The sequence below is a fragment of the Microtus ochrogaster genome, linkage group LG8 (assembly GCF_000317375.1).
Source record: "Microtus ochrogaster isolate Prairie Vole_2 linkage group LG8, MicOch1.0, whole genome shotgun sequence".
Classification (NCBI taxonomy): Eukaryota; Metazoa; Chordata; class Mammalia; order Rodentia; family Cricetidae; genus Microtus; species Microtus ochrogaster.
The window spans coordinates 4284114-4295751 of record NC_022033.1 but is presented as its reverse complement, the minus strand read 5'-3'; the positions used below and the strand labels follow the sequence as shown (position 1 = coordinate 4295751).

The following is an 11638-nucleotide window of genomic DNA, read 5'->3' as shown; positions in this document are numbered from 1 at the left end:
TCCTCCACTGGGAGTACATTTTAAATCATGCTCTGCACGGCACCGGGTACTTTTTACCCCTGGTAAAGGAAATCAGAACATTACTGTCCCCAGTAGATGGATGCTGGTTGCACTGGCAAAGCTAAGCTGGCTGAAGGTTCAAGTTCTTCATAACAAATCGAGGCCAGGTGAGACCATGTTTCAAAAAAACAGTAAACTGTATGGGAAATTTTCTCAAAAGCTCCTAGACTACACCATGAGTCCTGCTCTGAGGAACTCCTTCAAAGCAGTCCCTCAGCCTAGCGAGCCAACGCATAGGCCACGCCCCCTTTATAGCCACGCCCCCAGCCAGCTCCGCCCCGAGGGCCTGGCGGAGGCCGGCCCGGAACCACGCACGCGCACTTTCGTGTGTCGCCTCCCGCGCACGCGCAGTAAGGACTCCCGGCAACTATGGCGGGCCCAGCGCCGGGTACAATTATGGCAGAAGACTACTTCGGGAATGCTCCGGAGTGGGGCGAAGAGGCGGACGGCGGCCAGGTGAGAGGGCAGTAGGCGTCCCGCCAGGAAGCCGCTTCTCTGCCCTGTGCTCGCGGCGCCCGCGCCGCCCAGACCCGGGTACCGGGGGGTCTGAACGCTGGGGTCTCTGCCGGCCCGCTGACCCCTGACCCCCTGACCTCCGACCCGGGCCCAGCGGGGCAGGAGCTGCCCTGAGGGCTTCGAGTCGGTCCTGCCCCTTTGTGGGGGACTCAGTTTCCCCCTGCGCGATGACTCCTGGGCTGATCCCCTGCCAGGCGGCAGGACAGACCGACTCCAAGGGACCACAGTTATCAGAGAGTGAACATACTCAACTCCTCACTCCAGCATCCTGGGGGGCGTGGGGGAACTCTCTGGTGCCGGACAGACCAAACTTTCTTCTTTTCACTTATGAGTCGATTTCATCCATCCTTAGAGTACAGAACAGGAAGGATCTTGCAGCCCCAACTGTCCAGGATTTGGGGTGAGAGATAGGGAAGTGGCACAATTTGGTGTCCCAACAGAGACCATCCAGGTGTGTAGCTGACTTAAGCCTCGCAGGTACTTCTGGGCAGTGTGCAGGGAGCCTGGGAGTTTGCCTTTTCTACAGGAAGCAAGATGAGCTTTGAGTGGATGTAGGGGGTGATAGGGAGAGGGGTTCCTGAAACTGGAAATCCTGTTGGTTGGCGGAACAGGGGCTGACAGTCACCCGTCCTATCTTCCAGGGGTCCTGGAGAGCTGCTGACCAGAAAGCTTGTCTAAGTCTCCTGACATCTGTTTGTGTGCTAGAACATCCTGCAGGCCACGGGCACTTTGTAGGGAGTCAGAGTTAGGTAAAATGAAGGCTAAGTGCTTTGGTGTGATATTTCATTCCATGGCTCTAGAGTTTGAACTGAGTGTTATCCCTAAGGGAAGAAAGGAGAAAGACTCAGAAACCAGCCCAGGGCCATAAAACAAAGACAGGAAAACATAAAATGATGCCTTTATGTCTCTTGTCACTTGAGTGACTTAGTCACTGAGGTGGCCCTGATGGAAGAAAAAATGGAAGATGTGGGAGATGGCTCATCAAGCCATGTGCTTGCCTGAATTCGGAACCTGGAGCCCACACAGAAGCCAGACACAACAGTGCTTGCCTGTGAGCCCAGCACTGGGAGAGTCATGGAGCTCCCTTGCCAGGCACTCGAACCCAATTGGTAAACAGTCAACGAGAGGCCAGAAAGTGAGCTGGAGAATGACTGAATGGCACCTAGCCTTGACCTCGACCACGTACACACAGACAGCATACAAACAGGAACACACGACAGACCAAACAGACACAAGAGAGTACATTGTGGATTAGCTTGCTGGTGGGGGGTTGCATTTTCTGTCCATGTTGAGGGTTAGGAGTGGCAGGGTCTGGCCTAGATCCCACTGGATTTCAGCGACCTTGGTGTGGCCCGTTGGCCCCCTAGGAGTTCTCCCTGATGAGAGTGATGAGCTGTCAGGGTGCCCAGCCTGCGACAGACGTGTCCTGAGATAGTTATGCAATGCAGCACATTGGTTGATGAGAATATAGGGCGGCGTGCAAACTCTGGACACCTCTGCACACACGCACATCTGTCTCTTCTGACTGTTTGGAGGGGAGCAAGTCCAGAGAGCTGGAGGATAGCAGTGTGAACTGGGGCCTCTGAGTCCCGAGAGTGAACCTGAGAGCAGTTGGAGACAGACACATGGACTAGTTGGGCTGCTGGTCATACATGGGGTGGCATAGGGTGAGACTGGACAGGTAGGCTACACAGAGTCATAGTAAAGAAGGTTCCCCTACCCCCACCCCCAGAGAGATGGGAAACCAAGAGCTAGAGCAGATCTGTGACTTGCTAAGGGTGGCATCAATGTGAAAGGTGATTTCAGGGGAGGAAAAATGGAGGCATGCGGAGGTATTGCCACAGTAAGCATACAAGAAAGAAGGGCCAAATGGAACCCTTGTATGGGAGATGGAATTGGGGGTCTTGCCAGTAAGGTATGGGGGGAAGTGAGGGGAGGAGGAACTGAGGGTATTTCCAAGGCTTCTGGGGACAGGTGGGAGGAGTCCTTTATTAAAATAGTTTTGTGAGCAGATCTGTTTCCAGGGAAAGACAGGGTCAGCTGGTCTCCAGAGTTTGCAGTCCTGCTGGGATGTTGAGCGGACAGAATAGTGCTGCATGCTGGCATCTGGGGTGGGCACGACAGCGAACGGTCTAGGTGAAGCTGGAGACGTGTGGGCAGGTGCATGGCCTGGTGTCGGAGAATCGCTGTCGGTGGCGACAGGGTAGAAGCCTGGCGCTATTGACATATATGAGCGGCTCTCAGGGTGAAGCCTGCATGCATTCTGAGAGAACATTCTGGTCTTCAGAATGAAGTCACCAGGTTCTGTCTGCCCCCAGCTCATTGCTCTCAGAGAGTCCAGGGCAGTGGAAGCCAAGTTCCTGTGAAGAGCTACATAGAAAATACCTTAGGTTGTATGGTGCTGTGCATGGCTAGTTAACAACCAGATTAGGGAAAGTAGTTAAGGGTAACAATATGTGACAAAGTGGATACAAGAGTGTTTCAATAAAACTTTATTTACAAGAACAGGAAGCGGGCTGAGCTGGTTTGTTTTTTTGTTTTTTTTTCCTGGCCTGGCTCCTACCTTGTTATTTCAGCTACCTGGAATTTGGTCTCTTGGCTTGTGAGCTCCTTCCGCAGGAAAGCTTTGTCTTGTATGTTCTAGATTCCCAGACTCAATGTAGCCATCGCTACAGGGCATCTGCTTGCTGTTATGACTGCTTTGCAGCTAGTCAGACAGACCTGGGGGCGCTCAGTCCACCATACCTCATAGTTGTCGGCCAGCCAAGCAGCTTGTGTGGGTTCAGCCCAAGTTTGTGTCCGGCTCTAGCCAGGCCTGCTGATTCGAGGGTTAGTGATCTTGACTTTCTAAGAGTAACTTGGTGACTCCTACCCTCGGACCACTTTATTGGTCTTTGTTGGAGAGCACTGGGTAGCAGTGGTGACTGGCTGTTGAGCTGAGTGTCAGTTGTTATTCTTGACCTTCCTGTAGGTCAGCTTGTGGGATCCTCTCGAGCTTTGACGGGTGTGGCGTCATGAGCGCCTTTGTGTAAAAGAGGAGGCCGTGCACTGTGCACCAGGTTCACCACCATGGGCCTGCTTGGTGTGGCCCCTGACCCTTTGAAGCTGCCGCTTGCCCAGCTCACACCATGGGGTTGTTGTAGCTGAGTCAGATGAAATCACGTGTGTGATTACCTGTCTTTATGGCGAGATGGCAGGGTACCCACGCTAGCGCACAACACCTCTCTGGCTCTTGCCTCTCGCAGCAGCAGGAAGATGATTCTGGAGGAGAGGATGATGCCGAGGTGCAGCAGGAGTGTCTGCACAAGTTTTCCACCCGGGACTACATCATGGAGCCCTCCATCTTCAACACGCTGAAGAGGTCTGTGAGCGCAGTGCACACTCGGGGGCTCAGGGGAGTTTTATGGTGCAAAGAATGTGCTCTTGGAGTGGAAGGTTTGAAGAGTCCTTGGCACCTTGGAAGACCCTTACACTTACCCATGCCTTCCTCCTGCCTGCCTGTTCACCCCGGCTCCTCTTTGGCCACTCATTGTAAAAGCCTCCATTTTGCTCTTCCCAGGTATTTCCAGGCAGGAGGGTCTCCAGAAAATGTCATCCAGCTCCTGTCTGAGAACTATACAGCGGTGGCCCAGACTGTGAACCTGCTGGCTGAGTGGCTCATTCAGACAGGTGCTTGAGAGGACGAGCCCTGTCCTGGCCGCTCATCTTTCTCTCTCTCTCTCTCTCTCTCTCTCTCTCTGTGTGTATGTGTGTGTGTGTGTGTGTGTGTGTACAGTACAGGTGGGTGTGCATAGCATGTGTAGGTAGGCATATGGAGGCCCCAGCTTGTTTTGAGAATCAACTTAGATTGCTTTATTACCTTACTTGTTAAAGTGGGGTGTCGGTCAACCCCAGGACTTGCAGCTGTGGCTGCTCTCACTAGCAGCTTGCTCTGGGAATGCCCTGTCTCTGATGTGTGAGTGGAATTCCTGGGGGGTGGGCCACCATGCCTACCTGACTTTGGGTATCTGAATTCCGTTTCCCATGTTCGCGTGGCAAGGACCTTTGGGTCCTTAGATGCTGATAAATTCTGAGCATTCTTGGTCTCTAAGATCCAAAGGCAGAGGATCGACCCCTCCCTGTGTGCTCAGCTCTGAGCTGTGAGTCAGTCACTGGGTTAGCAGGTACCCTGTGACTGGAGTGCTCACCGACCTTCCGCAGCCATAGAATTACAGCATCACACAGTATGTGTTCAGTGTTGCCTTTCAAGAGGCCTGTTACAGCCAGCGCTAAATTATGGATAATTTCGGACTAGTTCGATGGTGGCTTTTAGCTAATGTGATCAGAATAGAGCCTTACTGTAAATCCACTGAATTGGGGACAGCGACGTCACTCAAGCACTGTCCGGAAACAGCTGCCTCACTGCCGTCAGGGTGACGAGTCTGAGGGTGGCCCTTGGCTGCACCTGCTCTCTCCATGGGGACAGAGTGTACTCTCTAGCTCCTCACCTGTCAGTTCTGGTCCTCTGTCTTTGAGATGTCCCTCTTCTGAACACACAGACAGGCTAGCCATCCCATAGACTCGTACTCGGTTCCTTTTACGGCCTTATCACTGAATAAATAGCTCTAGAAACTTTCTCAGGGGTCCAGAACCTTCACACTGTTGTAGTTGGTAGCAGCTCTGCGACACCGGCAGGCTGGCTGTGCTGCTTCTGTGTATGGTGGGGGTAGCGGGTGGGGTGGGGTGGGGTCAGTAAAGCTTCTGTTTTCTCCCAGGTGTTGAGCCAGTACAGGTGCAGGAGACTGTGGAAAACCACCTCAAGAGTTTACTGATCAAGCATTTTGACCCTCGGAAGGCAGATTCTATCTTCACGGAAGAGGGAGAGGTGAGGGGGGTGCCTGACAGCACAGCCTGGGCCTTCGCCAGCCTCCTTGCTGTGTTCTCTTCTCAAGAGTGGGTGCTTGATGGGAAGCTGCCAGTGGTGAGGCCAAGAGAAGGCCCATGGCCTCCCCCAACTCCTAGGCGCAGGTGTGGGACTAGAAGCCTGGTAGGGGTCCCCAGGACACACAGGTGTGGGCTAGAAGCCTGGTAGGGGTCCCCGGGACACACAGGTGTGGGCTAGAAGCCTGGTAGGGGTCCCCAGGATACACAGGTGTGGGCTAGAAGCCTGGTAGGGGTCCCCAGGACACACAGGTGTGGGCTAGAAGCTTGGTAGGGGTCCCCGGGAAACACAGGTGTGGGCTAGAAGCCTGGTAGGGGTCCCCGGGAAACACAGGTGTGGGCTAGAAGCCTGGTAGGGGTCCCCAGGACACACAGGAGGTCACAGCGCAGGTCTCGTCAAAAACGTATAGATGCTGTGGGGTACTGGGGGATCAGGCTGAGGGTGAGCCCCGAGGGCAGAGGGTAGGGTAGGAGGGAAGGAAACATCTGACTGTGCTACAGCGTTCAGGCCTTCCCTCGGGAGCAGCAGTGGTCTCTAGTGACACTGGCTCAGACACTGGCAGAGCCCATGGCTCACACGGAAGCCAGGAGACACATTTTCATGGGCAGAACCACCTGTGCCATCCCAGTTGCTTTTTATCTCCTGCCAAAGGCCTAGGGCTTGTAAGCATGAGGTACCCTGTGGGCCCAGGGATACATGTCCATGGACTTTTCACATGTCCCCCAGAAAGCATGTTTCTGCACCCTTCTGAGAAGTTCAGCAGGTCTTTCAAAAGCTGTGAGCAGGCACCCAGGAAGCCAGCTGTGCAGCTAACTGTATGACTGTAGCAAGGGTGGAGCTAGGGACCCCCCGGGGTCTCGTCCAGCTGCAGTGATTGCTTCTGCAGCACAGACTTCCCAGACTCAAGTGAGACCTTTGGCCTTGCCCTTGTTTCCGGCAGACCCCAGCATGGCTTGAGCAGATGATTGCACACACCACATGGAGAGATCTGTTTTACAAGCTGGCTGAAGCCCATCCTGACTGCTTGATGCTCAACTTCACTGTGAAGGTAGGGCAAGTCCTAGAGCCCAGAAAAGAGGAGAAAAGAGGGTCCGCTCTGCTCTCTTCTTGGTAAAGCTTTTCTTGATGGGCTTTTCATCCTTTCCCTTCCATCAGCCTCACACTGAGCAAAGGGAACAGAGAATTGGTATCCGTGCTTAGGTCAGATTCAGGGTTGGACAGTGGAGTTTCAATTGTGCGTATCTGCTCAAGGGCCTCAGGCCGACACCAAGGCCCAGACGAGACTGTGAGTCTGGGTGAGCGAGTACTCACCTAGATGGTATCACAGCAGGAAGCACAGGAAAAGTTGGGGTTAAAGACCAGTGCTCACTTGGCTCACACAATTGACTGGCTAACCACTCTGAAAGGTGGGGCCCCCAGATGCTGACCCTTGGCTCTTGGGTTATATGGCAGCTCATTTCTGATGCGGGGTACCAAGGGGAGATCACCAGCGTGTCCACAGCCTGCCAACAGTTGGAGGTGTTCTCCAGAGTGCTTCGGACCTCTCTAGCCACAATCTTGGATGGAGGAGAAGAAAACCTTGAGAAACATCTTCCTGAGTTTGCAGTAAGCCCCTATGAGTATCAGCGGAAGGGGGCTACCCAGGGTCAGGCTCTGCAAGACCCCTCTCCGTAAAGTATCTCCAGGTCAGGGAGCCCTGGACAGAACCCTTCGTCTACATTTATCACTGTGACCTGAACTCTGTCTCCCTGCCATCTTCTAGAAGATGGTGTGCCACGGGGAGCACACATACCTGTTCGCACAGGCCATGATGTCCGTGCTGGCCCAGGAGGAGCAGGGTGGCTCTGCAGTGCGCAGGGTCGCTCAAGAAGTCCAGCGCTTTGCCCAGGAGAAGTAAGAGATGTTCCTGCTTGCCTTGCTCTTCCTTCTTTTCCTCAGAAAGTTGAGCCTTAGTGTACAGCTCAGCCTCCAGCTCCATCAGGTTCCAGGCCAGTTCCCCCCATGGGGCTGACGTGGGTATAGCTTCGGGCGCCCCGGCTGGTAGAGTGTTGTGCCGGTGGCTCTGTGCTAAGGACGGGATTGCCCTGGTTGGCTGCTGTGCACTTGTGCTCCTGACAGCAGAGTAGCCCCGGCCTGGTCTCCAGTGCCCTGCTTGCTCATGGAGTCCAAGGCATTTCATCTTCTGCTGCCGAGGCTTCCCTGAGGTGTGTAGGGTGTGTGACTCCCTCGTGGAGGTCACGGCTACTCAGAGTCTTTCGCAGCTCACTGTAGCTGTTGTTCCCGGGGGTCAGTTGGTCAAGAGTGAATGGCAGAAATGCGGACAAGCCCAGGGTCCTGCCCGCTCAGCATTGCATGTTTAAGGTGAAGGAAAGGGAAAAGCTGTTAGTAATGGAGCGGCTTTCCAACCAGAGGCCACGATGCCAGTCAGATCACGCTGGCCTTGGGCACGGCTGCCTCCTACCCTCGGGCCTGCCAAGCTCTCGGCGCCATGCTGTCCAGGGGAGCCCTGAATCCTGCGGACATCACGGTCTTGTTCAAGATGTTCACCAGCATGGACCCTCCTCCCGTGGAGCTCGTAAGCTGCCTCTGCTTCAGGGAGGCCAAGTGCCCCACACCAGGTGTCAGGGTGGTTTGGGGAGGCCTCCGAGTTCCCTCCTTCTCTTAAGGCCACGCATGCAGGTCTCAAACTAGGCCAGCTATCCTGCCTTAGCTTCCCTGAGTGCTGGGGTTCCAGGCATGGCTACACCTGACATTAAGTTCTCCTCCCAACCTCTCTGGTACTACTGGAATTGAAGCCAGGGCCCATTGCATTCTGAGCAAACGTTTCACCACAGAGGTGCATCTTATGCCCCCCATCAGCCTTCACCCTGTCAGAGCCCTACAGGTGGGTGATCCAGGGCCTCCCTCCTGCCAGCCCACTCCTGAGTGTGCCTCTTCTTAGATCCGGGTGCCTGCCTTTTTGGACCTGTTTATGCAGTCACTATTCAAGCCAGGAGCCAAGATCAACCAGGACCACAAGCACAAGTACATCCACATCCTGGCTTACGCTGCTAGCGTGGTTGAGACCTGGAAGAAGGTACCGTCAGTGCTGAGAACCTGTGGGCTCAGACCAGTGGCCTCCTCGGCTCTGGCACTGTGTGGGGCTTTGGGTGCAAGAACTCTCCAGCCTGCCCAGCACTGGAAATGTCTTTACCATTGTGCACAAGATCCTGAAAGAGCTCAGTGCCCTCACGAATTGTGTGGCGTCTTTTCCTCTAGGGCTGGCTAGTGGGATGAAACTTCCCTGTGCCTCCCATACTGCAGCCCTATGACCTGGTTTCTGTGGGCGATATGACTGTAGTTTGACAGTTGAGTTGACTTTTGAGTCTGCAGACAGGGAAGGGGCCATCCTGGGGTACCCTCCAGAAGGGCCACAGTCCCATCATCACTCAGCAGCTTTTATGGTTTCAGAACAAACGGGTGAGCATTGGCAAGGATGAGCTGAAGTCCACATCAAAGGCTGTAGAAACGGTCCACAATCTGTGTTGTAATGAGAACAAGGGGGCCTCGGAGCTGGTAGCCGAGCTGAGCACACTCTATCAGTGCATTAGGTGAGTGTCACTCCGGTCCCCCATCCAGTCTCTGGAGTGCTAGGTCTCACATCTCTATGGTTACAGTGTGAACTCTCACGGAGAGCAAGCAAGAGGAGCTTGGGTTGCTCATTCTTTTTTTTTTTTGTCTTTGTTTTTTGAGACAGCCCTGGCTGTCCTGGAACTAGCTCTTGTAAACCAGGCTTGCCTCAAACTCACAGAGATCTGCCTGCCTCTGCCTCCGTGCGCCACCACTGCCTGGCAGGGTGGATCCTTCTTAACACATGGAGAGCTTAAGCAACCGTGACAGCTTGTGTGCTCTTGAGGTGCTTCGTGGCCAGAAATGTGTTCAGCAGACCCTCAGTGAGTAGAGAAAGGCATCCAGAATTAGAAAAACGGGCTTAAAGAATGCGTTCATTTGTAGTAAGACTGTGAAGCCAGCAGGCATTGCCTGGACAAAGTGATTCGTGATTAAGTACACAGTGCATCTCGGGAACTGCATCCTCTCAGGCTCTCGCCTCTTGCCCATTTCCTGGGGACGAAGAAAGCATCTGAAATAACAGTAGCCGTGAGCAGGGTCTGCCGGGCGCCATGCTCTGCTTTGATTTTTCCTTTGTGATTTAGCGGAGTGGTTTGAAGGAGCAAGAATCAAATCCCTCCCGAGAGGAGGAGCTGGTCTCATCAAACCACTTCTGCTTTGCAGTAGTGCGAGCCTGCAGGGCAGAGTGAGGGAGAGTCGCTGTGTCCCCAGACTTTGTTCTTGCTTTCCAGCCCTTTATTGTTCCTTAGCATGGCTCACCCTCCTTCCCCACCCCACCCCCACTTGTAGTCAAAGGAAGCCTGTACCTTGTCTGCCTGCAGGTTCCCGGTGGTGGCGATGGGTGTTCTGAAATGGGTAGACTGGACAGTGTCAGAACCGAGATACTTCCAGCTGCAGACTGATCACACGCCGGTTCACCTGGCCTTGTTGGATGAGGTGAGAGAGCAGAAGGGCCACTTGTGAGGTACACAGTGGTCTGTGTCTTAGACCTCTGTCCTGACGTGAGGGTAGTAGATGCTCTCTTCAGAGCTGGTGGCTTGTGCCCCCCCTCCCATGAGGCTATCTTTTTAAGGACCTAGTTTCAGTGACTGTAGATGTGTTTATCAAGTGTTATCAGAAGGGAAGCCTAGAAGCCGACAAGTGCTGACCCCATCAGTGGTAAGCCCCATCAGGCGGCTGTGACAGTCCCGTACATTCCCTGTGTGCTGCCAGTAAGCCCAGAGAGAGGCCAGCAGGTGCCTCTGTGACGCTCCTTTCGCTGTCCACAGATCAGCACCTGCCACCAGCTCCTGCACCCCCAGGTTCTGCAGCTGCTTGTTAAGCTTTTTGAGACCGAACACTCCCAGCTAGACGTGATGGAGCAGGTGAGCTGTGTCTCGGGTTGTTGGGGCTGGGAGAGTTCCAGTTCTGACCTGCTCTTTTGGCCTTGCTCTTACATAGCTCGAGTTAAAAAAGACCCTGCTGGACAGGATGGTGCACCTGCTGAGCCGTGGCTACGTGCTTCCCGTGGTCAGCTACATCCGCAGATGTCTAGAGAAGCTGGACACCGACATCTCGCTGATTCGGTACTTCGTCACTGAGGTCAGTAGTACCCTCCTTCCACTAGCCCAGCCCTTCTGGCCTGATGTCATTGTGAGATCCATGGTAGTCAGTGGTGACACTGATGATGTATTAGGTTCGTCCCACCTGTGGGACCTCTGCTGTGTCCCCTGTATTACATTCTGTGGCTTGGGGTTGGAAGCTGGGGAGTCTCTGGGGAGTCCCTGGTGGTGGGAGAGCCATGTCACACTGCCTGCGCCAAATGCTGTGTCCCCACACCAGCACTGCGGTGACCCTGAGGTCTCCCTGCTAGGTTTTGGACGTCATTGCCCCGCCATACACCTCAGACTTTGTACAGCTATTCCTCCCCATCTTGGAAAATGACAGCATTGCGGGGACCATCAAAGCGGAGGGCGAGCACGACCCCGTGACCGAGTTCATTGGTAAGGCCCCTAAACGTCCCTTTGCTGTGCCGGACCCCTCACTCCTCCCCTGCTCTAACCCGGTGGCCCCCGTGTTCCCGCACAGCCCATTGCAAGTCTAACTTCATTGTGGTGAACTGAGACCCCCCAGAGCTGGAGCAGAACCTGCCGGGCCAGGCTCAGGACTAGAGGACTGGATCAGGAAGCTGCTTGTGAAGACTCAGCCAGCCTCCCAGAAGAAAGGAGGGTCTGCTGGGAGGGAGCAGGCAGCTTTTCTCAAAAAGCCTGTGTTGGCAGTGCCCAGGAGAAGCTGCTGTGCTGGATGCCCCTCTGTTGTCAATGTGGCCCCTGCACCGCATGTCACATGCAGGAGTCGGGTGTGCACCTCTCCGGAGAAACCCAGTAGGCCTCGGGGTAGTGAGGATCCAGAGCGGGGATGCTTCCATGAGTCACTCTACCAATGACCCAGGTGGTTGGGTGTTTTATTGTTTTAATTTGCCAAGAGTAATGATGAGCTGGGTGGCGTGTGTCCTTGTGCTATTCCCATGTAAATAAAGTGCACAGACAGAGT

The 11638-nt window shown here is 54.4% G+C and overlaps 1 protein-coding gene across 2 annotated transcripts; it reads left to right on the top strand.

Annotated features, from left to right (window-relative positions):
* Positions 1 to 397: 397 nt before the first annotated feature.
* Nelfcd (negative elongation factor complex member C/D) lies at positions 398 to 11637 on the top strand. 2 transcript variants are annotated; one of them, XM_005362778.3, is made up of 15 exons: positions 398 to 516; positions 3825 to 3937; positions 4136 to 4245; positions 5331 to 5440; positions 6438 to 6545; positions 6950 to 7102; positions 7260 to 7390; positions 7907 to 8072; positions 8439 to 8573; positions 8948 to 9087; positions 9928 to 10042; positions 10375 to 10470; positions 10547 to 10687; positions 10959 to 11088; positions 11174 to 11637. In XM_005362778.3, the coding sequence occupies exons 1-15, from the start codon at positions 430 to 432 to the stop codon at positions 11206 to 11208; spliced, it is 1770 nt and encodes a 589-aa protein (XP_005362835.1). In that variant the 5' UTR covers positions 398 to 429; the 3' UTR covers positions 11209 to 11637. The 2 variants fall into 2 exon arrangements, with proteins under 2 accessions (XP_005362835.1, XP_005362834.1); XM_005362777.3 differs by having other exon boundaries at positions 3822 to 3937.
* The last annotated feature ends 1 nt before the right edge of the window (position 11638 follows it).

Bases quoted from the DNA above. Each gene is read 5' to 3' on its own strand.
- Nelfcd (XM_005362777.3), top strand. From the start codon at position 430: ATGGCGGGCCCAGCGCCGGGTACAATTATGGCAGAAGACTACTTCGGG. The intron at 7,103-7,259 runs GTAAGCCCCTAT...GCCATCTTCTAG, and splicing joins AACATCTTCCTGAGTTTGCA to AAGATGGTGTGCCACGGGGA. The intron at 11,089-11,173 runs GTAAGGCCCCTA...GTTCCCGCACAG, and splicing joins CCCCGTGACCGAGTTCATTG to CCCATTGCAAGTCTAACTTC.